Source organism: Lissotriton vulgaris, unplaced genomic scaffold, assembly GCF_964263255.1.
Source record: "Lissotriton vulgaris unplaced genomic scaffold, aLisVul1.2 SCAFFOLD_1939, whole genome shotgun sequence".
Classification (NCBI taxonomy): domain Eukaryota; kingdom Metazoa; phylum Chordata; class Amphibia; order Caudata; family Salamandridae; genus Lissotriton; species Lissotriton vulgaris.
The window spans coordinates 170397-195910 of NW_028243668.1; the positions used below are offsets into that span (position 1 = coordinate 170397).

Consider the following 25514-nt stretch of genomic DNA (forward strand, 5'->3'; position numbering starts at 1 on the left):
GACTCATTACTGGCTCAAGAAAACATTCGCATATTTCCCCAGATTTAAAGTCCCTAAAATGGCTGCCGTTTGAAGCCAGAATACAACTAAAAATTGCAGTTATGACACACGCGGCCGTGCACCACAATGCACCCAACTACCTTGCTCAAAAATTGTCCATATCAGGAGGTTCGAGGTCCAATAGAAGCTCAAAAAATCTACTCCTGAAACCCCGTAGATTCAGGAAAGAGAAAACCTACAAGCGCTCCTTCTCAGGAATGGCACCCAGGATCTGGAATGCGCTCCCGCCTGAAACTAGGCGTATCTCCTCCGCTGCACTCTTCAAGAAAGAGGTGAAAACCATCCTTCTGGCCAAGATCTCCTGAACCTTATAGGTAGTGGTTCAGAGACTCTACATTGCCTTGTATCAATGCTCTCCTTGTCCTTTGGCATTATACCTCTACCTGATGGTGACACTACTTCGCTTCTTTCGTCCTACCGACCAATATATGAGACACATTGGGTCACAGATTCACCCTCCCGATGCCCTCACTCAGTGCGCTCTCTATACTAAAACACTGTTATAAGCCTGCCACACACCTAAGGTGTACCTGAACACCTATGTAATGTGATCCATGACTTGTGCAGTTTTATTACCTGTTCACCTGACTGTATATTGATTTGTTTTATGTATTTTGTTTTATTATTATCCTTCATGTTAGTGACTACTACATTGCTCCATTACCATTGTTCTTTCCTACTGCCCCTACCCTGCCATTGTGAAGCGCTCTGATATCTGTAAGGATCTTGTTCGCGCTATATAAAACTTTGAATAAATAAAAATAAAATAAATTCAGTGGTGCTGAGTGATGCTGTGGCATTCAGTGGTGCTGAGTGATGCTGTGGCATTCAGTGGTGCTGAGTGATGCTGTGGCATTCAGTGGTGCTGAGTGATGCTGTGGCATTCAGTGGTGCTGAATGATGCTGTGGCATTCAGTGGTGCTGAATGATGCTGTGGCATTCAGTGGTGCTGAATGATGCTGTGGCATTCAGTGGTGCTGAATGATGCTGTGGCATTCAGTGGTGCAGAGTGATGCTGTGGCATTCAGTGGTGCAGAGTGATGCTGTGGCATTCAGTGGTGCAGAGTGATGCTGTGGCATTCAGTGGTGCAGAGTGATGCTGGGGCTTTGAGTGATGCTGAGGCTTTGAGTGATGCTGTGGCGTTGAGTGGTGCTGTGGCGTTGAGTGGTGCTGTGGCGTTGAGTGGTGCTGTGGCGTTGAGTGGTGCTGTGGCGTTGAGTGGTGCTGTGGCGTTGAGTGGTGCTGTGGCGTTGAGTGGTGCTGTGGCGTTGAGTGGGGGAATGGATGGATGGAGTGGGATGGATGGAGTGTGGGGGATGGATGGATGGAGTGGGATGGATGGAGTGGGGGGATGGATGGAGTGGGGGAATGGATGGAGTGGGGGGATGGATGGAGTGGGGGGATGGATGGAGTGGGGGGATGGATGGAGTGGGGGGATGGATGGAGTGGGGTGATGGATGGAGTGGGGGATGGATGGATGGAGTGGGGGATGGATGGATGGAGTGGGGGATGGATGGATGGAGTGGGGGGATGGGTGGATGGAGTGTGGGGGATGGATGGATGGAGTGTGGGGGATAGATGGATGGAGTGGGATGGATGGAGTGGGGGGATGGATGGAGTGGGGGGATGGATGGAGTGGGGGGATGGATGGAGTGGGGGGTGGATGGAGTGGGGGGTGGATGGATGGGGGATGGAGTGGGGGGATGGATGGACTGGGGGGATGGATGGACTGGGGGGATGGATGGATGAAGAGGGGGATGGAGTGGAGGATGGATGGATGGATGGAGTAGGGGGGATGGAGTGGATGGATGGAGTGGGGGGATGGAAGGATGGAGTGGGGGGATGGAAGGATGGAGTGGGGGGATGGATGGATGGAGTGGGGGGGATGGATGGATGGAGTGGGGGGGATGGATGGATGGAGTGGGATGGATAGATGGATGGAGTGGGATGGATAGATGGATGGAGTGGGGGATGGATGGATGGAGTGGGGGGGATGGATGGGTGGAGTGGGATGGATGGAGTGGGGGGATGGATGGAGTGGGGGGATGGATGGAGTGGGGGTGGATGGATGGATGGAGTGGGGGTGGATGGATGGATGGAGTGGGGGTGGATGGATGGATGGAGTCGGGGATGGATGGATGGAGTGGGGGATGAATGGATGGAGTGAGGGGGATGAATGGATGGAGTGGGGGGGTGAACTGGGGGGATGGACTGTGGGGGATGGATGGATGGGGGGATGGAGTGGGGGGATGGATGGATGGGGGATGGATGTTTGTATTTCTTAAATGTGTGATGTTACTACTTTATTGCCCATGAAACGCGTTCTCTTGTAAGAGACGCCCTTTTCCCCGGGTCTAAAAACGGGTGCTCTGAGAACCTGTTCAACAAACCACAGCAATGCTCTTCTTGAAGATTTGTATGAGAGGCCCTTTTTTGCCGTTCTCTGTAAACAGTGGACAGCAGAATGAAAACGATTTGATGGTTTGCTTAGCAGATGTCAGACAAAGGATTGGATCATATAATGTTGAAAACAGATAGGGCGCTTTAGAGCTAATGTGGCACCCGGTGCCATAACAGAGCCGTGAGGGCAAGGGTGGGGCGGGTGTTGGGCAGCGTTCTCTTCGGTGGGGTGGGGCACAGAACCCGGAAAGGCAGATAAGTGTTTAGGAATGGGGGCACGGACAGTGGAGGAGGGCGAGAGCTGATATGTGAGAGAAACAGAGACAACAAATGCTGGAAAGAGCAGAGACGGAAATATGTGGTGTGGAAGGGAGGGACTGTGAATGGAGGGGGGGTAGGCAAATAGAGGGAGGGAAGGACTGGGGCATGAGAAACGAGCGAGGGAGAAGGGTAGGCGGAGAGTGCAGTTTAGCTTGGAATGAGAAAAAGGAAAAATGGCAAATGGAGGGCTGGAAAGGAGATTATACGAGAGGAAAGTAGAAGAGAGACGCGGATAAGGGGAGGGAGTGCGGCAGAGTTCGAAAGGAGAGAGAGTTGAGAGGCGAAAGGGCTGACGAGGGCTAGGGAGGAGCCCCAAGGGAGTGGGAGAGAAGTACTGGGAAAGGAAAGACAGGTGAAGGAGGAAATGGGCCGAATAGGTAGAAGGGGGAGAAGGAAGGCAGGCATAGGAAAGAGGGACGGGCGAGAGGGAGGAGAGTTAGCGGAGGTGGGCCTAAGACACAGGAGAGGAGGGCAGGAATGAGAGTAGAGTGAGGCTGAGAGGAGCTAGTTACACACACAAACATGTAAGCTCGTGGCATGCTCCTTCTTACGGTAATCATTCCGCTCGGGCAGAGCGTGAGGGCGGGGGTGGGGCAGCGGTCTCTGTGGTGGGGCGGGGCACAGAACCCGGAAAGGCAGATAAGTGTTTGGGAATGGGGGCACGGACAGTGGAGGAGGACAAGAGCTGATATGTGAGAGAAACAGAGACAATAAATGCTGGAAAGAGCAGAGACGGAAATATGTGGAAGGGAGGGACTGTGAATGGAGGGGGAGGTAGGCAAATAGAGGGAGTGAAGGACTGGGGCATGAGAAACAAGCGAGGGAGAAGGGTAGGCGGAGAGTGCAGTTTAGCTTGGAACAAGAAATGGTAGTCTGGTGCGGGGAGAGGGAGCAAGCAGGAGTGGGAGGGACCGAGCATATGGCGAGCGGCGGCGGAGTCTGGTGCGAGGCGTAGGGGGAGGGGGAGCAGGCATATGGGGTGTGAGTGAGGCCAAGCGCGCGCTCGCGAAGCGCCACGGTTCAATACATCACATGCATTGGAAGAAATCCGTTTGGAATTCACTTGGTCAGAGATTTTGGTTCAACTACATTACTCTTGTCTATTTATCCCTGCGGGATAGAATAGTTGAGACCTAAAAAGGCACTGTTCAGGAAGATGGGTCTGTTCAACCACCTGAGTAGGAAGGGTGGAGGAAAAAGCAAAAGCACTCTTGATTAAGTCATATTTGTTACAATACATGGCTGCGTTTTGCCTGAACCAAAAGAGGAAACAATCATACCTAATGGACATGTCAGGTTCCATTAAGTTATTCTAGACATGCATGATACTCCAGTAATATTCTCCTTAGTTTTAATGGGTGCACAAGCCTAAATCAAGTGTTATGAGCAACACAATAGTATGGTAAAATGAGAAGGTAAAGAAAAGACCAAAAACAGTCAATCTCCATGTCAATCATCTGAACCACTAATCCATCAACTCTTAATGGGATATGTTGCAGCTGTTAGGGAGAGGGCGGCTGGGCGGGGGGAGTAGAGCAGTCAGGGAAGTGAGCATAAAATACCATCATTTGGCTGGTAATATTTTTCAGCTGTGAGTACATCGGGGTGAAACTTGAAATCATGAACAAAGTTAAATAGTTTGTTCATTTAGAGAGCAAGAACTCCGTACCAAACCCATTTAACTAATCTGGGTTGTCTCAGATTAAGGTCTCTTGGAAGTACCACCAATAGAGGGCCTCCCGCCACAGTTCAGCAAATTAATGTCCAAAAGAACATTCCTTAAAGAACCACAGCCTACATAAAGAAGATTACCCTCACCATGTTTCAAAATCCCAGATCGCACCCACAAGACTCTCTTCAAACAGACAAGCAAAAAATAAAGGAGACACAGCCCCAAACATATATAGCCTTTATGTCACATACCAATATTCAAATCCTGTCTAAGCTACATTCTCTGAAATGTAACTTATGTTGCTATAGTAAGATCGGGTAGCAGAGGACTCCTGCAAGTCGGAATGATCATCTGTGGTAAGTGAACCCACAAACATCAAGCATGAGCAGGTCAAGGACACTGATTCCCGGTTTTGAGAACTCTTTTAGCATACCTCGATTCCTCACTAGTTAATAGAACATCCCATACGCTGAAGGATGAGAGACAAATGGCGGAAAAAAATGCATTCTCTTATGTTTTTTGTCTGTGCTATAATTTCTCAAGCTTCAATGGTGTCATAAGGCCAGCGGGGATGCCCAGGGACTAATTGGTGACTGGTGGGAACCTCTTGTCGTCATGTCACCTGTACACTCTCTTCAACAGGATGAATGGCTGCAGGCACCTTAACCGAGCCATTCCGAAATAAGTGCTGGCCCTTTAATTAAGGTGTGGTATTGGGAATCTCCTCCTCTGGACATGACGCCATCTGCTGGGACCCAATAAGGGACGAAGCTAGCCGGACCTGGGTGTACATGGATACAGAGGACCAGGAAGAGGAAAAAGAGAGCGAAGGAGCGAAGAGTGACCTTTTCGAGGGAGACCGGAGAAGCAGAGAGGAGAGAGCCAGCCCGAGAGGAGAGGAAAGGCGAGCATTGACGGAAAAGCCAGGAGGCCAACGGGAACACGCTCCGCCGTGCCACACTCCAGGATGAGTGTGGCTGTCACAGGTACGGGAGCGATTCTCTGGCTGGGTCAGGAGGCGGGAGAAGACTGGGGGTTGAATACCGCATCGCTACCCGACCTCGTAGACCTATTGTAAATACCCCTCTGTCACTTTCACTACTCACCATCTCCCGCTTACTACTTCACTGTGTGCACCAGAGTGCTCCCTCACCCCCTTTGCCCTCGCCATCTCAGGAGAGCCGCATATTGAACCCTGCCTTTTGTTCTATCTTTTGTTTCGGGAACACCGGAAGCCAAACATCTTCGCCTTACCTGAAGGAGAAAGGAAGACAAGAGTAGACAACAACAGACTGGGAGAAAGCACCCCTGATTCCCTATCTTGTATTTGTTTCTGTACAAACTGGCGGCACGACCGAAACGTGGCTATTTAAGAATAAAACCTTCTTTGCCCCGACGCAGTCTCTTACGCCTTCTTTCCGATCCCATCACAAATAGTTCGTAGATTGAGAATTAAGTTTAATTTTTATTTTATTGATCTAACTTGAGAGGTCACATTTTGGATGGCTGTCTTTATGGAAACAGTAGTAATTGTCAGTTCCACTTGTTACACATGCGTATTCGCAATTACCATTATTGAATGAAAGATAAAATCCATTCATCATAAAAAATCCTATTCTTAACCCCTTAAGTGCGGGGAACGTTCAGCGGTCGTCGCGTGCACTACCTCGCTAGTGCTGCGCACGTCCGCTGAACGTTCCAATCTCATTCGCTCAATGGAACGTTCCGCACTAGCGCGGAATATTTTCAGCGCTGGCAACGGGTTAAATAGAAGACTTTCAAGCTGATGTGCTAGAGACTGCGATACTGAAGAAGTGTATCCAAATAGAGAGCATAAATTCAAATGCTATCACACTACTATTAACTACATTTATTCCAGTAAACTATATATTGCCTAGCTGTCAGCAGCTGGTAATCCCTAGTAAAACATATATTTATGTTACTATTCAGGTAAAATATACCTGTGAGACCGTGTGGTCGGAGGCAAAAAATGTTATGCCCAAATTTAAGCTAGCCTGTGTTCTCATCTATTGTGGAAAAGTAGGAGCTGCATTTTAGAACAGACATTAATATGTATACTCTTAAAAAATACCCTTTCATTTTTATTATGAATGTCAAATTCATCTAATCTTTAGACAGCTTGACCCTTACCTTTTAGAGACTCTGTACTGTGCGGTGGTCAACTTTCCCGTTGCTGGGTCATGCACTGTAGCCCGTCTAAGCTACAAAAAGAAAAAGAATTAAGGGCGGGTTTTTAAAAATAGCAGCTTTTTTTTTCGGTGTGCCTTTTTCCATTTGAAACTGACTGGATGATTTCTGATTGGTCTGGATTCTATTTTTTCTCTCTTATAGTTGCAAAGAGTAACGGATTTAAATTAACGCTTCTGAAAAACCCTTTTTGTCTGTTTTAGATTTATTACTACCGAGTTTCACAGAAGTTTAATTTGTCTTCTGAACTGCCTTCTTGCCAATTTTACAGTTCAAGAACTCTAGAATCTTTAACAATAGACTATTAAGGAAACTAGTGTGGGGTCCAAAAAATGTATTTAATTCAAGACCAAATTAATCACATTTTAAAAATATTTATCCTATGTCTAAGGTTATATGAAACCCCCTCCAGTGTTCCTATAACAATACAAGAGGGGCACTAACTTGACAAGGTCATGAAGACTAATGTTTGTAAGTCTGCTCATTAAGTGGCACTTGTGCCTCATTTGAAGGCAACTATGATAAGTGCAGCTTGGGCAACAATTCTGTGCCATGGCCTAACCTCTGCTTTGACACTTCACAGAGAAATATCTGCCTTCGCTCCAGTCTATTATTCTTTCATGCATAGGCAAGAACACAAACAAGGGAGAGAGGTGTGACCATGAAACAGATTTCAGACAATATCTGGCAACATAAAACAGATTTCTGACTGAAAAAAAGTCACATAACTGAAAATTTGAAGGGACTAAGATGGTAGGAAAGACTGTGGGCCAGTCTACCATCTTTAGATCATTTCAATGGTTGGAGATCGCATTTCTCATTTAAAAATGAATGGGAAATTAACAAGAATACATGAAAATATATGATAAAGTTATATTATCTTTGTGACCATGATGAGGCGTCATCATAATTGCATGGTATGTTAAACCGGACACAAAATAAAGGGACTTTAGACACACCAGTTTAAGCAGTTATTTCTTAAACCTGTGCCTCCTGCGAAGGGTATAGGCCCTCGGAATTACATAAGCCTGCCCTTGATGTCGGAGTCACAATTGTCCCTCATAGAACTGCACACAAGAACATGTAAATCACTTCCATTATTCAAGACAGTAACTGCTGTGCAGGAAATGCTGTTCTACCAATTAAACTTGAGAATAGTCTGTACTTGTTCCTACACTAACAGACCGGCTGTTGAAATGCATAACTGTGGGTCACTATTTTCCACGATTTACAGTAAACCACTATGGCCCAGGCTATTTTGAGGCTTTTGGTGAAACTACCATGCTTGTTAAGGAATCTCTACAGAGACCCTGTTAAAACATAATTTTAGGCAGATGTGCAGTTGGGTGGCAAGGACATTTGCGGACTTAAGTCTGCATTTGCCCCGAACATTTTTTAAGTTTGATTGTGCCCGTATGGAAAAATTGGATTTGCAGGCAAGTTGAACATTTCTCCTTTTAAGAACACAATAGAGAAAGAACAAAAAAATTTAATTAAAAGGTTTCACATCCTGCCCAGCCAAAGGAGTGAAATCTTCAGGGAGTTCTTAAATTAACCAAATCTGATAGACCCAAACAGCTCAAGAAGAAGCACCTTCTCTTAAAATAAAGTCTGGAAAGTGGACTGTACTGGATTCAACTTGCACAATTAACAAAAAATAATTTAAGTTAGTAGGAGCGGAGCTGGCTGGCAGGGGTTAAGGTGAGAAGTTGGCTAAGAGTATGAGTAGCATGAGAAAAGGCTCACTATTGCAATTGTAAGCTTCTAGGTACAAGCCAGCCAACTGGTATCCCATATGAAGGTATGTAGTAGTATGTAGTATGTAGTTGAGCTTATATAGCGCAAAGCTACCCGCAGTGGGTTTCCCGGCGCTTGCTTAGGGAACCCGTCCTGGTATTCCCCTGTGAGATAGCAGGGTATCCACAAGGTGAAAGTCAGGCATCCCGCCGCGAGGGGCCGTTGTGGAGATTAAGCAAGCTATTGCCCAGAGTCGCAGAGTGTGAACCCGTGAGTCGAGAAGGCACCGGGGCGAGAATTATAGAGTCCGTGGAATTTTTAGCCCAAGACCCGCCGAGGCGGGGAATTGAACCCTGGTCCAGGACCGATTTCAGCTTCCGGGTCTGCCGCCTCTAACCCCTGAGCCACACTTCTCCACAAAGCAGGTACGAAGCAGGTAAAAGAGGAAATAACACAGCAAAGCAACATAGAACAATGATTTAACTTTTTTGTTTAACGATGTAGAGAACAAGGATTGTAGTGATGTGCTTTACAGCAGGGGAAAGATTTTATGGAAACAAACTGCAAAAAGATTTAAATCACAAGCTGGTACTAAAGCAGATTTGGATAAATTCAGCAAGTTATGTAAAACAAGAAACTTTGCAAGAGTGCAAGGGTGAAGGTACAGTACCATTAAGTCAAAGGAAAGGAATGCCAAGCAAATGTAGGAGCTGTCTCAGGGGATTGTTAGTTAGAGATGTAAAAAAAAGACTATTTGGGCGATGGGAAAAAAGTTGTTTTAGATTTGATAAACAAATATTTTTAAAAGAGGAGCTTTACAGGTGATAAGAACTGAACTGTCGGGAATTGATAGGGCGCGGCTAAAGTGCAAACAACTCCAATTGGAGAGACGGTCGATACACAATTTGAAAGGGTCACTGTAGACCTGGATGCAGAGCTTGTTCTTGTAGTTTTAGGTCTCGAGCGCTTCAAAAAATGCATGGTACTGCTTACCATTGCCATAAGTCCCCGTATCATGAAAAATTGTCTTATGGTTATCTCCTACAGGTAACTGTGATGACAGTTTTACTACTCAAAAACAAGGCATACAATACACAGTCCATTGTTCTGAACATAACATTATCTTTCAAAGTTAAAATGGCTGTGTGTCCAGTTTTATTTCATTGCAACGGTTCACAATTGTATGGGAACGTCACTAGATTTGGAGTTCACACCCACTCACACACCCATATATCTCACTTATCACCACATTTGGTGTAAGCAAGAGAAAATTCAAGAATTGGGTCAATATACTGGACAAGATGAAAGGTGTCATTCAGGAGACGTACTTCTAATAACCCGCTTGTAGACCGTGCAAATACTTTTTCCAGCTCTTTTAATAGTTTGCACTACTTTAAGATCTTTATTCTCTGAATCAGAATAAGAAACATTGGAGGGCAGGGGGCTTCCAGGCGTACCAGCAACTTGGTACATAGCAGTTCTTCTCATCGTGAAATCTTGGGGCACAGGCGCTGCAAAATGAGAACAGTCTGGGCTGCATGGTTTTGATGAGTTCGACTGCATGCGGAGGGGGTCAGGATATGGTTTGCGGTCATCAGCTAGGAATTTGTTAACTCAAACCTTCCTAAGTGTTCATTTTAAGCATGAATGCCCGCAGCTACGGACAAAAAGCACAAGTTACTACTTGTGTAACGATATATCTGTAAGAGACATTAGTTAGTGATGGATTCCTTACCTTAGAATATCCCCAGGCGTCAGACTGGATCTGGAAACTTTTGCGTAGCAGTACCCTTACGCGTCGGTAGGCGTCGTCTGCGGCTCCGCGTCCCGTCGTCGGCGCCGTGATGACATCGTCGGAGTACTTAGACGCCGCCTCTGCGTGGTGACGTCAGTTCTTATACACAGCTTTTCTGCGCCAGAAGCGCAGAGCCATGCCAAAAACCAACACTGGTGCCATGAAACTAGGGCCCTGAAAGGGGATGACCTTAACCTTAGATATCGGTTCGCAGAACGGGGAGGATGGGTGGGTCGGTAAGGAATCCATCACTAACTAATGTCTCTTACAGATATATCGTTACACAAGTAGTAACTTGTGCATCTGAAAGAGACACGTTAGTGATAGATTCCTTACCTTAGAATAGATACCCCAGCAATACCATCCCCGTGGTGGTGGGTCTGCGAACCAATAATGACACCAGAAAGTCCTGGAGGACGGAACGGCCAAAGTAGCCGTCCCTCCGGACTTGACTGTCCAGGCAATAGTGTCTTGCAAACGTGTGCAGCGAGGCCCACGTAGCCGCCTGGCAAATGTCCTGCAAGGGCACACCTCGGCCCAAGGCAGTTGTAGTGGCCGTGACTCGAGTAGAATGAGCCCTCAGCCCAACAGGGGGTTCCTTCTTAGCCAAGGAGTAACACGCCTGGATGCACAAGATAATCCACCGGAGATGGTCCGCTTGTGCACCGCTTTCCCTTTCTTAGCGCCCGCGTATCCAACAAAGAGTTGATCATCCACCCGGAACTGTTGTGTGCGATTCAGATAAAATGAGAGCGCGCGTTTTGGGTCCAGACGGTGGAGCCTCTCTTCCTCTCTCGAGGGGTGCGGAGGCGGAAAGAAGGTGGGCAACGTGATGGATTGTCCAATGTGGAAGGCCGTGACTACCTTGGGTAGGAAGGATGGCATTGTCTGTAACACAACCTTGTCCGGATGGACTGAAAGGAAAGGAGGCTTACAAGATAGAGCCTGGAGCTCACTCACTCTCCTGGCAGAGGTGATGGCTACCAGGAAGGCAGTCTTCAAAGAAAGAAGGCGAAGAGGACAGTTGTGAAGTGGCTCAAAGGGAGCGCATATCAGAAACGTAAGAACCAGGTTCAAGTCCCACTGAGGCATCACGTAGGGAACAGGAGGAAACGTATGAGTGATGCCCTTCAGGAATCGATTAACGATAGGGGACTTGAACAAAGAAGGTTGGTCAGGCAGCCTCAGAAAGGCTGAAAGAGCTGAAAGATAGCCCTTGACAGTGCCCAGAGTAGAGCCCTGCTGGGCAAGAGAGAGAAGAAAGAGGAGAACCTCAGAAAGAGGGGCATTGAGGGGATCCACAGCCTTTGCTGTGCACCATGCCACAAATCTGTTCCACCTGCAGGCATATACCGACTTTGTGGAGGGACGCCTGGCTGCCAGAATGATGTTACAGACTTCAGGAGGCAACTCAAATGGCCTCAACTGTCGCCGCTCAATCTCCAAGCATAGAGGTGGAGACTGGACAGGTTCCGGTGGAGGACCGTCCCCTGCTGCTGCGACAGAAGGCGGAGAGGCGTACAACAGACCGTAGCTCCACTCGCGACGAAAAGTGTCGCCGAGCGAGTGCCGCCTTGGAAATTCCAACGCGCAGAACTGATGACATTGCGCGTTCTCTTCGGTGGCGAATAGATCTAACCAAGGCTCTCCCCACTGCTGAAAGAGGCCTTGCGCCACGTCCGAGTTCAGACGCCATTCGTGATCCATCGAGCACCGTTGGCTGAGTTCGTTCGGCCTGGCGTTCAGAGAACCTGCCAGGTGTTGAACCATCAGTCAGGCCCTGATGTTCCAGCCATTGCCAGAGGCGCAGAGCCTCCTGGCAGAGGGTCCACGACCCCACCCCGCCCTGTTTGTTGCAGTACCACATGGCGGTGGTGTTGTCCGTGAATACCTGCACTACACTCCCTCGGACAGACGGGAGGAATGCCTTCAGTGCTAGACGAATCGCCGCAGCTCCAACAGGTTGATATGGAGCCGGGACTCCGCCGGAGACCAGAGGCCTCTGATCTCCGCCTCTCCCATGTGGCCTCCCCAGCCCTGGAGGGACGCGTCCGTCACAACTACGTGCTCCGGTTGGGGAAGGGAGAGGGATCTGCCGTTGACCCAATCGTGGTCCGTGAGCCACCACTGCAGCTGACTCGCAGTGCCCTCCGAGATCAGGACATGGTCGGACAGGTTGCCCTGATGCTGGGCCCACTGAAACTTCAGGTCCCACTGCAGAGCCCGCATCCGCCATCGTGCGTGATGCACCAGAAGGATGCAGGAGGCCATCAGCCCCAGAAGCCGCAGCGTCAACCTGACCGAAACTCGGGATAAAGGCCGGAAGATCGGAATCGGAGCCTGTATATCCCGAACCCGCTGTTCGGGCGGATAAACCCGAAATTGCGCCGAGTCGAGAACCGCTCCGATGAAAAGGAGCTTCTGAGAGGGGCACAGGTGTGACTTCGGCACATTGATGGAAAATCCCAGCTGGTGCAGGAGATCCGCCGTAGTCTGGAGGGGCGAGCCCGCCTTCAACAACCAGTCGTCGAGGAAGGGGAAGACTGAGACCCCCAACCTGCGCAGATGAGCTGCGACCACCGCCATCACCTTCGTGAACACCTGTGGGCCGCTGGTAAGGCCGAAGGGGAGCACGGTAAACTGAAAGTGCTCGTGGCCTACCGTGAACCGCAGGTAACGCCAGTGGGCCGGCAGGAAGGGGATGTGGAAATACGCGTCCTGCAAGTCCAACGCTACCATCCAGTCTCCTGGGTCTAGGGCAGCTAAGACCTGAGCCGGAGTCAGCATTTTGAACTTCTCCTTCCGGGGGAAGCCGTTGACGTTCCTCAGATCCAAGATAGGGCGTAGGCCCCCTTTGCCCTTCTTGGGTACCAGAAAGTAGTGGGAGTAGCAACCACGTCCTATTTCTGGTCCAGAAACGCGCTCGATGGCCCCCTTGGCCAAGAGGGCCGAAACTTCCTCCTGCAGGAGCTGCAAGTGATCCCCCAATACGCGGTGGTGTTGCGGTGGCATGGCTTGAGGAGTCGTCTCGAAGGGGAGGGAGTAGCCCCTCCGGACGATCTGCAGCACCCACCTGTCCGAAGTGACAGTGCGCCAGTGGGAGTGGTGATGGCGAACCCTGCCTCCCAGTGGCGTCACATGGGCCGAAAAGCACGGACTAGGAGGGTTTAGAGGTGGATGCCGCGGGGGCAGGTGTGGACTGACTCCGCCTGGTTCCCCGACCGCCTCCGCAGCGGTTTTCACGTCCGCCGCCACGCTGGACGACAGTCTGCGGCGAGTGGCTGGCGGCACGTGTGGGGGCGCCCCTTCCCTGGCCACGAAAGGAGCGAAAGGCACCCATTTGCTGGCGCGGGGCCGAGAGGCCCAAGGACTTGGCCGTGGCTCTGGAGTCCTTAAAGAGCTCAAGCGCCTGGTCTGCCTTGTCGCCAAAGAGGCGACGGCCATCGAACGGCATCTCCATAAGTGTGTTCTGGACATCTGCCGAAAAATTGGCGGATCTCAGCCAGGCGTGGCGTCTCACCGCCACTGTCGTAGCCATCGCTCTGCCTCGCGAGTCGGTAGTATCCAGCCTACACCTGATGGAATACTTAGCTGCGTCCCGGCCCTCCACAAGGGCTTGGCCGAGTTTGGCCCGTACCTCCAACGGGCACTCTGGCAGCACTTCCGCCACCGTCTCCCACAGAGAGTGGGTGTAGCGGCCCAAGAGGCATGCGGTGTTGGAAGACCGCAGTCCCAAACTAAGGGATGAGAATATCTTCTTTCCATAATTCTCGTACCTCTTGGATTCCCTGTCCGGCGGGGCCGTCGGGAATGCGGTCTGGGAATTAGAGGCCTGGATGACCAGACTCTCGGGCGTGGGGTGGGAGGACAGGAAACATGGGTCGCCGGGCGGTGGCGTCATGACGTTCCTATCTACGGGCGAACCCGTAGCGGGCCTGGACCAAGTGCCCAAAAGAACGTCGGTCAAGGCCTCATTAAACTGCAGCAGAGGCTCCGTTGAGCATGACTGCGGTTTAAGGACCTCTGTGAGGAGGTGAGTCCTCACGGCCGCGACGGGGAGCTCAAGGCCCAAGGCCTTGGCAGCCCTCGTCACACCACACCATAGGTAGCCCCCTCCTCCGAAGCCACCGTAGGAGGAGAGACAAATCCAGTGTCTGGAGAGGTGTCCAGGCCACTGGCCTCCCCAAGGTCTCCTGCCCAGTCCATATTAGACTGACACTCCTTGTTCAGAGGGTCCTCAGACCCCTCCCAATCCTCCTCATCACCCATCTCCTGAGATTCAGGGTTGTAATTGTATGAGGTCGGTTCATAGAAGTAAAAATCTCCAAACGGCGTCGGGTTCGGCGCCGATAGGCGCCGTCCCGACGTCGGAACAGAAGCAAAGGAGGTATCGGGGACGGCGCCGCCCGAGGACGGCGCCGGAGGTGACACCACACGGACCGACGCCGGGTGGGTCGTAAGGTCCACCGGTGACGATCCAGAGCCCGAGGAAGGCCCTGCGGCGCCGGCGGCGTCGGGGCCGAAGCACCCAACGGCGTCGGGGTCGAAGCCCCCGACCCACTAGGACCCCCAGACGGGTCCGCTGGGCCCGGAGGCACCGCAGAGCTCGTCGGAGGAGAAAGGGACCTCATGGCCATGAGGAAACGCTCAATCTCCTCCGGCGTCGCGTTCAGCCCAGGGACCGGAGGGTATGGGGCAGGACGCGACGCCCGCGACTCCCGAGGAGCCGCGTGGGCGGAGTCACCCGAACCCCCGGCCGCATCATGCGAGCGTCGGGGGGAGTCAGAAGAGCGATGATGCCTTTTCGACTTCTTGTGTTTCTTACCGGATGACTTGGACCCAGAGGAGTGGTGCCGACTCCCGGAGCTGTGACGGCTCTGTCCCCGCGACCTGTCCCTCGACCTGTCCCTCGACCTGTCCCTCGACCTGTCCCTCGACCTGTCCCTCGACCTGTCCCTCGACCTCCCGTGGGACTGGGACCGGGACCGGGACCTCACGCGGCGCGGGCCGCCTGCCGGAGTTCCAGCCGCCTGCGGGATCGCTCCCGCCTGGCTTTCCTCGAAAGGGCCCGACAGTCGGGGCAGGCCTCGTCGTCTTCGTCGACGCCCAAACACGTCAGGCACTGGCGGTGAGGATCCGTGGCCGACATGGTGCGGTCGCAATCTTCACAATGCTTGAAGCCGGGCATCCCTACGGCACAGTCGGAGTCGTAAGACTTCGAAAAGGATCAAAAAGATCACCAAAAAGTTAGTCAAAAATTGACTTGGGTAACTGCTCTTTCCAGATCTGCGCTGGCTGGCGCGGAAAAAAGAAGAACTGACGTCAGCACGCGGAGGCGGCGTCTAAGTACTCCGACGACGTCATCACGGCGCCCACGACGGACGCGGAGCCGCAGACGACGCCTACCGACGCGCAAGGGTACTGCTACGCAAAAGTTTCCGGATCCAGTCTGACGCCTGGGGATGTTCTAAGGTAAGGAATCTATCACTAACGTGTCTCTTTCAGATCAGTTGTTATTTACCCTCCCCAGAATTATGGTCTCATGCAACAGGCGAAGAATTACAGTGAATGGAGGGTAATTAAAAGCATTTATTGCTTGAAGGGTAAAGGCTTCAAGGAATTCCTTGCATCTTTCACTTGCAGTTACCTCTTTTTATCAGCTTCCTATTGTGAAAAAACATTTGATAACACTTTTCACAATTGCCACAAAAATTGTCCACCCTCATTTCTGGGGAAACAATTATACTGTCTAAATATCGGAAAAAGAAATGCTGGTTAATGCGTAAGCCTTGGCTAACACAGGGGGAACCTACAGAGCTTTATCTTTTGAAAAACTGTGGCTCAACTGCTACTTTGGGTTCTGTGCACATGCTAAAAGGAGATAGGAGTGTGGGCATTGCACACACACTGGATTTTCACACAGTTATTTCGTTTTCAGTTTAAGCAAAATTAAAAAAAAATAAAAAGGCAAACGACAGTAGATAGTTATAGTTAGAACTGAGGTGTCCGTACGAAACGTGCATTTTGTTTTAGTAATAACTTTGGCGCCACTTGACAAATCTTCACAAAATGTACAGAAAACGTCCCCTTTCTGGTCAGCTGCTATGTTGAAAGGTTCTGGGTGATCCGTCAATCGGGGGCTGAGAAAAAAGGGGGGTCCCAAAACGCGTTTTACTTATGTTAAGTATATGGGGATTTTTCATTTTTTGAACACTACTACAGCACGAACCACTAAACAGAATTACACCAGATTTGGCAGAACACTAGCTGTTGGTCCAGAAAGCGTACTTTTTGTGATGTGGTGTAAATCCATTCAGTAGTTCAAGAGATATTCAAGTTTTAATAATGTATTTATCTGGTAGTCCAAAAAAACCTATTGAAATTTGAGTGGCTGCCAACACTTCAACCAGGAAGTTGTGGCAGACATCTTGGGACCAAAATACATGATAGCACCCCATTGAAATGGACTGTACTGAATGGCAGGTTTTGAAGGTCACAAAACAGAGAACATAAAAACAGTAATAACAGTTTCAAAATATATCATTTGATGATGATACCATACTAATTTTAAGAATAGTGGTGTGTTCGAAGGTGATTTTACATTTTGAAAAAGCCTTTCTGCTGGGATTTCATTTGTCATGTTTGAGTTAACTGCTTCCTCACGATTTTCCAATAGAGGTTATGGAAGGTGCTCCAGAAGCTAAAATGCAGAGCACCTTTTCTGTAAATTCACACTCTCAGCCATATAAAAATGAAGTCTGACATTCTCAGTAAATCATGTACTTCCAACAGGAGCCGCCTGTCAGTTGATTCCCTTGTGTTCTACTGCAGCCACCCAGAGTGTTCTAAAGATCAACTAAAGCACTAACGGTGTTATGACAAAACTTTGGCACACTTAAAGCCATGTTGATTGAATCAAACTGGTAGAACTTAAAACATTTAATTTAGTAAGGATCAAAATGAGGGCATTCAATTTGTCATAGAAATTATGGTTAGTGCTGTAAAAAGAAAAATCAGGACACACTTTAAGTGAATTCTCAAATATCTTCCTCTTCAATTCATTTAAATATTCTGATATGCAGACTGAAACATGCACTTTCAATACCAGCAGAAGATTGCCAGTTAACTCCCTGGAGATCAACAGCTTTACTACAGTGTTCTAATGAGCAACTAGAGTGCTAACATTCCGAATTTATGCCAAGTGTGTGACACATCTGAACACCAGCTTGATCAAATGGATGTTGAAAACTGAAAATATTTTCTACTGAGGATACTGCAGTAAATTAGGGAGCAACACAACAGATAAGTCTCCCAAGATGGCCACTAGAGAAAAAAAGAGCCCAAATGTAGCACATATATCACACAAATATAGCTCAATGTCAGAAGTGTGCTGACCATACTGGATAAAAATCAAAGAGGAGGGGAATGGACCACTTGTCCTGTAGAACCATAGTCTTTGTTCCTGTGGGAGCCGTCATAAAAACCCTCATACATGTACACAGGCCATTGGCGGTATAGCTTGGTTCTCCGCCTGAGTGTACTGTTACAGCATCATCAATGGGTCTTTCTTTGTAAATATGCTGACCTCCACCTGGAGGAAGGCTTACTGGTTTGTCAGTAGTGGTCAGGAATGAAAAAAGAGGGTGTGCTTGTGCTCTTGTGTAGTGAATTAAAATTCCCTACAACACTTTTATCACAGGAATTTATTTGAGAAGTTGTGATGTGGGAAATTAAAAACAGTAGTGTTGGGTGTGTAGATCCAGTTACTTATCTACCACACTGATATGGGTCAACATGTTTCAGCCTCATAGATACTCTAGAGGCTTTCGTCAGGACTGAGGTGTGTTCTTAAGAGCGCATTATGGCTCCTAACAGAGAGGTATACTCACCACCCTTGCAGTACCAGGGGTCAGATCTGTAGTATCTGTAACTAAAGGAAAATAGAAATGTGCAGTTGCATTTTCATATATTACATCATAGTACAATCATGCTTGAATCTGCATAGGAAGCGCTGAAACAGTGGTGTTAAAAGTCTCAAATCACCATACTCGGGGTGGATCATTTTGCGTCTAAATTGCGCATTAGGTGAATACAACTAAAATGGGCTTAATCAAGAGTGAATGGCGAGTGTGTTAAGGAGGGGTCTAAGAGAGGAATCAGTGCATAGTTCTTGCCATATTATTCAAACGTTAGTGCTCTTAGACGTGTGGTGTCTCAGTCTACGTCTAGTTTGTATAGGTGCTTGTAGTTGTTAAGGAAAATGCTACTTACCAGTATGCATCTGTTCTTGGCATCTAGAGCTGCAGATTCTTACCCTGTGCATTAGATCGCCACCTGGTGTTGGGCTCAGTTGATTGCATGTTGTTGTCGTCTTGGAAGAAGTCTTTGTAGTCACAAGATAGGTGACTCCTCCCTTGGACGATAGTGCGCATGGGCATCGGCTCCATCCTTAGATTGTTTTTCGCCATGATGGGAAATGATGGAGTTAGTAGAAAGAAAGAAGGGATGTCTATGCGTGTATATCTAATTAAGATAGAACTGGAACAGATACAGGTCCCGGGAAAGCAGGAGGGCATGTAAGAATCTGCAGCTCTACATGCCAAGAGCAGATGCATTTTGGTAAGTAGCATTTTCAGTTCGAGGCATATGAGCTGCAGATATTAGACTGTACATCGATTGTACAGCAGTGTCTCCCTGTGAGAAGGACCCTGTACTCACCCGGATACGGGGGGGACCACAGTCACAGATACAAAATATGCCGTCCGTCAGTGGACCACCACGTCCGTATTCATCTCCCGTGTCTTCACAGGAGAAAGCCGAACGCCGGCAGGACCCGGAAGTTCCGCCCCCGTGCCCCGGAAGAGACGAGCATGAACCACTAAAAGTGGCGCAGGGTCAGAGTTTAGGAGAGAGAGTGAGCGCGGAAGGAAGAACAGAACGCCGGAGTATTGAGGAAGAGAAGAGAGAAGACGCGGGACCCGGTTGGACCGAAGACGCAGGACCCGGTTGGACTGGAGAAGACGTGGGACCCGGTGGTGACCTAGAAGACGCGGGACCCGATTCGGAGGACTCCAGACCTGAGGACGGAGAGGAAAGCTGGTCGGAGGACTGGTGGTGTCCGGAGGAGGCTGGAAGGCGGCCGTGACTCAGGAGAGTTACGGCAGGAGCCGGTGAGTGTAACTGGCTCGGGTCACCCACGCAAGGGGGGGGGGGTCAGGAGATCATACCGGGAGGACAGAGCACTGAGTGTTGGTAGTCGGGCACACTGTTCCCTCGACGAATCTCTGCACGTGTATGCACACTGTTCCTTCTCCGAGTCCCTGCACGTGAATGCACATCGTTTTCCTATCTGTCTCATTCACCTAAAAGGGCATAATCCTGACAACCCTATCATTGTAGAGAGCTCAGTTCCTGAATCCCACTGGTCAATACAGAGAAATCACAATGGTGTGGTAATGGGAAGAAAGTCTTAGTATAACAAAACACCATTCTGAAGGTTCCCCTATTGTTTCTTTCGTTCTTCTATGAGCCTCCGGAGAGACCATTCCAGTCCGGAAGAGCAAGCGGGAAAGAAAACATCTTTACCAAACCCTGCTTCCTCCAGCTCATACCAAGAATCATCAGAGGAAGAAGAACAAACCCTTGACCAACCTGTTCCATCCCATCCTGTTATCAATAAACCCCTTTCTAAACCATTATTGCAGCCTCCACGCCGGTTTATCAAGCCTGCGCTCCCACACTCCCATAGCGGTGGTCATCTGTATCTGTTGCAGTAGTTTGAAAAAGAGTTTTGAGGACAGCTGGGCCTACTGCAGCTTGCTGCTTAGCTTGCACATCAACACAATAGTGTTTAGTGAAGGTGTGTGTTGTAGACACTGTTGCTGCCTTACAGATGTCTTCTAGGGGACTGTTCCCTAAGAAAGCCATGGAGGCTCCTAGTTTGCGTGTAGAATGAGCTCTAGGAGGAACTGTTAATGTACGTTTTGCTTTGTGATAGCATATTTGTATACATTTTACAATCCACCTTGCAATTCCTGCTTTAGAGATGGGGTTGCCTTTATGTGGTGGAGAGAAAGCTACAAACAGTTGCTTTGTTTTACAAAAGGATTTGGTCCTATCTATGTAATAGAGAACAGCTCTTTTTACATCTAGTGTGTTTAGAGCTCTTTCTGCTACAGAGTCTAGGTTTGAAAAAACACTGGCAACTCTACTGATTGATTCAGATGAAAAGGCGTAATAACTTTAGGAAGGAATTTAGGATTAGTATGTAGAACTACTTTGTTACGGTGTAATTGTAAAAGTGGTTGTATAGTGAAAGCTTGAATCTCACTAACTCTCCTAAGAGAGGTAATAGCAATAAGGAAAGCTGTTTTCCTTTTGAGAAATTGCAGTTCATACTTATGTAAAGGTTCAAAAGGGGGCCCCATGAGCCTTGTAAGGACAATGTTTAAGTTCCACACTGGAGAGGGTGGTAAACTAGGAGGAATGATTTTCTTTAATCCTTCTATAAAAACTTTGATTGCAGGTACTCTAAATACCGACATATGTTGTCTGTTTTGTAGATATGCTGCAATGGCTGCAAGATGTAAACATATAGATGAATGTGCTAGATTACATCTTTGTAGATGGAGAAGGTAGCAGATGATATTCTGGATGGAAGCATCTAGAGGATCAATTTGATTAGTAATGCAGTATATGGCAAATCTCTTCCATTTTGCAGCATAGCAAGCTCTAGTAGTAGGCCTTCTGGCTTCTTTAATGATATTCATACAGTCTGGTGGCAGGTTAAGGAACCAAACTCTAAGACTTCAGGAGCCAGATCGCCAGATTCAGTTGACTTGGATCTGGATGTCTGATGTCTCCATGGTTCTGCATTAGCATGGATGGTGTCAGACACAGTCTTTGTTGTGGAACTAGATAGAGTTCCAGCAGTGTGGTGAACCACGATTGACGTGCCCATGTGGGAGCTACTATGATGAGTTTGAGAGACTGCGGTCTCATTTTGAGTACTACTAGTGGTATTGGCGGAAAAGCGTACGCAAATCTGCCTGACCAGTTCATCCATATCGCATTGCCCTTGGACAGCCGGTGCGGAAACCTGGCGGCGAAGGTTGGGCATTTTGCGTTTTCATGTGTGGCAAACAGATCTATGTCTGGATGACCCCACTTGTGAAAGAATGGTAGAAGAACTTGCAGATATAGTTCTTATTCGTGAATCTGTTGTGTCTGTCGACTTAACAGATCTGCTATCTAATTGTGAACTCCTGGAAGTTGTTCTGTAAGCCGATATATATTTTGTGGAATGACCCATCTCCAAATGTTCGGAGCGAGCTGGGACATTTGCAGGGAATGTGTGACTCCTTGTTTTTGAATGTAGTACATAGCTGTCATGTTGTCAATGCGGATCAAGACAGCTTTGTTCTGTACGTGTACTTTGAAGGATTTCAGTGCTAGGAATATTGCTAGCAGCTCTAGGTGATCGATGTGAAGCACTTTTTGTTGAGCAGTCCATTTCCTAGAGTTGTATGGTGGAGCAGATGGGCTCCCCATCCTGTGAGGGATGAGTCTGTTGTCAGTACTATTTGTGGAAGAGGTTCGAGGAACGGCCGCCATCTGGATACGTTTTTGGTGTTCCACCACTGCAGAGAGAGCGATGTGTGCGGCTGTCCACCAACACCAGGTCTGTAAGTTGTCCTTGAGCCTGATTACACGGATATGCTAGGCAATCGTGCAATGGGCGCATTTGCAGTCTTGCATATGGTACAATAAAAATGCAAGATTCCATCATGCCTATTAGTTGCATGAACACTCTGGCTGGGAGAGAGTGTTGGTTTTGAAACTTTGTGACTAAGGCTTGAATGCTCTGTATCCTGGCTGGACTGGGATACGCTAGAGCTGTATTGGTGTTTATGGTAGCACCTAGGTATTGATGTACATGAGAGGGCTGAAGATGTGACTTGGTGTAGTTGATTGTAAACCCCAAGTTGTGCAGTGTTTGAATTGTTTGAGATGTGTGTAGGACACACTGCTTGACTGACTTGGCTTTTATGAGCCAATCGTCCAAGTATGGGAAGACGTGGATATGTTGTCTTCTGAGATGTGCTACTACTACTGCTAATGCAAAAACAACTGCTAGGCACTTTGTAAACACTTGTGGTGCAGTTGTGAAACCGAACGGAAGGACTATGAACTGTTAGTGTTGTCCTTGTAGTACAAATTTGAGATACATCCAGTGAGAAGGATGTATGGGAATGTGGAAGTAGGTGTCCTTGAGGTCTAGTGTGGTGAGGAAAATCGCCTTGCTGCAGCAGTGGGAGGACTTGTTGTAAGTTGATCATGTGAAAATGATCTGAGTGTATATACACATTGCGAGGCCTTAGGTCTAGAATTGGTCTCAGTGTCCCGTCCTTCTTGGGTATTAGGAAATAGTGAGTAAACACATGTTCCTTGATGTTGCAATGGAACTAACTCAACTGCGTCTTTTTGTAGCAACAAGAGTACCTCTTGTTGGAGCAGTGTTAGATGTTCTGTGGACATTGGACGCTGTCTGGGTGGTATATGTGGAGGGGTAGCTGTAAGCTCTAGGCAGTAACCATACTGGATAATTTGTCTTACCCACTTGTCTGTTGCAATGGAATTCTAGACAGGTAGGAACTGTGTTAATCTCCCCCCTTCAGGAGTAGAATGCTGTTGGGGGAGCTGAAGGAAGTCACTTATTTAGTGGTGGAGGAGGTTCGATTGTTGTTATTTCCTCAACCTCTTCCCTTGTTGTTGTTGCCTCTATAGCCTCCTCTAAATTATCCTCTATTGGAGGATGTTTGTGTATTTGTCTTAAAGGAAGCTGAATTGTCTGCTCCAACTTGTTTGGAGCCTCCTCTGTAGAAGGAGCGACGAAGAAGTCTCGTGCTTGGGTGGACTGCAGAGCTCCCATTGACTTCGGTGTCAGCGTCTTTTTTCATTTTTTCAAGTGCTGTGTCTACCTCTGGATCAAACAATTGTTGTTGGTTGAATGTTTGATTTAAGATAGTAGTTTGCACTTCTTGCTTAAATCCTGAAATGCGTAGTCACGCGTGACGTCTAAGGAGGACACTGGTGTTTATTGCTCTGGATGCAGTGTCTGCTACATCAAGTGCACATTTAATAGAGGCATTTGATATAAGCTTACCCTCTTGTATGAGGTCATTTGCTTGTGCCTTGGATTGGTCAGGTAGAAGTTGTAAGAGCTTCTCTACCTGATCCTAGTGATCCCTGTCGTATCTTGAAAGGAGGGCCTGTGTGTTAGCGATGCGCCATGTATTGCTAGCTTGGGCAGCTATTCTTTTCCCTGAAGCGTCTATGATCTTAGATTCTTTATCAGGAGGTGGTGCTTCACCTGATGTTTGCGAATTTGTTCGTTTCCTAGCGTTTGAAACTACTAGGGAGTCGAAGGGTAGCTGTCCTTTAATGTAGGCAGGGTCCCCAGGAGCTGGTCTGTACATTTCTCTATCCTTGGGTTTATGATTCTAGGTCGTGCAGGATCGTTAAACACTTCTGTTGCATGCTTTATGACTCCTTTAATCATTAGCAGTATTTGCACAGATTTTTGGGAGTGTTCAAAAGTGTCTAATAAAAAATCTTTCTCTTTCTTTCTCTTTCTCTGCCTCATCTGAATGCATGGTGACATTGTGATAGATGGCAGCCCTATTAATTAAGTGTCCAAACCCAATATTGTCTTCTGGAGGAGAAGGTTTAGATGGATATGTCTGTGGGTCAGGAATATCTGGTACATCCTGTGGGTTTGGATACTCCCAGTCTGATGAATCTGCTGGGTAGGGAAAAGGGTCATCTGGGTCTCTCCCTCACCCCATGCTATACACATCATCATCAACATACTGAGGAGGTGTATGTGGTGGAGAATGAGGAGAAGAATTTTGAGGTGAAATGTTTAAAGGAAGAGGAGGAGAAGGAGATACAGGAGAAGAAGGGTGCATAGGAGATGTGGCAGAATCCTTCTTCTTGACAGGCACTGGAGGTGTAGGTGCTGTATCTGACTTCCTCTTCCTGTTTGGTGTAGTGAAAACATGTCTTGTTTCTGGATCAATGTAGATCTTTTTTTGTAAAGAATCTGGTTGGAAAAGCTCCTCTTCTTGAGGCACAGCCTTCGGCGCCGATTTTTTCCATTCGGAACCTGTTAATTGCTTGTCTTTAGCCTTAGGAGCTGATATTGGGTCCTTCGGCGTATATTTCGTCACTGAAGACATTGTCTTTGGAGCCAAAGCCTGTTGCGTGGACTTAGAAGCATCTAAAGCAGGCTTTGCCTCTTTCTACATCGAGAGTATCGGCTTCGGAGTGGAAGCTGTTTTCGGGGCATTGGAAACAGGCTTCGTTGTTTTCGGAGCCGCTTTGTCTCTCGAAGTCGACGGTTTCGAAGTGTCTTTCAGAATCGGGACTTCTTTTTGTTTCTTTGCCGAGGGAGCAGGTGGTATCGGCACATGCAATCTAAGGCTATTTTCTTCTGAGCCGGGCTCGATGGCGGGGCTTTCAAAGTGTTTTTTCGGTCTCGACTGGGCCCCGTGTTGACCTTTGCCTTCAATTTTGGTGTTTGGGCTGGGGAAAGGGCAGTGGTACTCACGCGTTGACCCGAAGGTATGGAGTCATCGAAGTCATCTGCCTCGGATACGATCTGGAGATCATCGGAATCTTCTTCTGGGACGCATGGACCTTCGTCGAAGATATCCACCGGTTCTGGAGCTGATCTCTGCATATCGCGTCGACGGGCCCTCCGATCTTGAATAGTCTTTTTCGATTGAAAGGATGCGTAGGCTGTGCAGCTGGATTCGTCGTGTTCTGGCGATAAGCACAGGTTACAGACCTCGTGATGGTCACTGTGTGGAAATTTTGCTCCACACACGGGGCATCTTTTGAATGGCGTCTTTTCCATGAGGTGTAGGCCTCGCGGCCCGCGTCCACAATCGGAAACGAGCTGATGAAGTCGAGTCGATGTTTAGCAATAATGAAAGTTGTTTGTTGAAGTTTGAGAAAAAATGTTCGCGTCAAAGTACTTGAAAAGTAGATTTCGAACCGGAGCGGAAAAGTTTCATCCGTACCCAGTGGTGGAAAAAAACAATCTAAGGATGGAGCCGATGCCCATGCGCACTATCGTCCAAGGGAGGAGTCACCTATCTCGTGACTACAAAGACTTCTTCCAAGACTACAACAACATGCAATTATCTGAGCCCAACACCAGGTGGCGATCTATTAATGCTCAGTGTAAGATCTGCAGCTCATATGCCTTGAACACGTATTTTCATTGTACATTAAATGGAGAAAGATCATGATTG

At 48.2% G+C, this 25514-nt stretch overlaps 1 protein-coding gene across 4 annotated transcripts in view; it reads right to left on the reverse strand.

The window, feature by feature from the left end:
* Positions 1-25514, reverse strand: part of LOC147668257 (prolyl 4-hydroxylase subunit alpha-1-like) — a 415422-nt gene that overhangs the window by 156860 nt on the left and 233048 nt on the right. For 2 of the 4 annotated variants that reach the window (XM_086948664.1, XM_086948663.1), the window contains exon 9: positions 6606-6676. The exons of the other annotated variants lie outside the window; for them this stretch is intronic. In XM_086948664.1, the coding sequence (XP_086804790.1) occupies positions 6606-6676 (71 nt within the window). The remainder of the gene's footprint in view (positions 1-6605; positions 6677-25514) is intronic. 4 annotated transcript variants of the gene reach the window in all.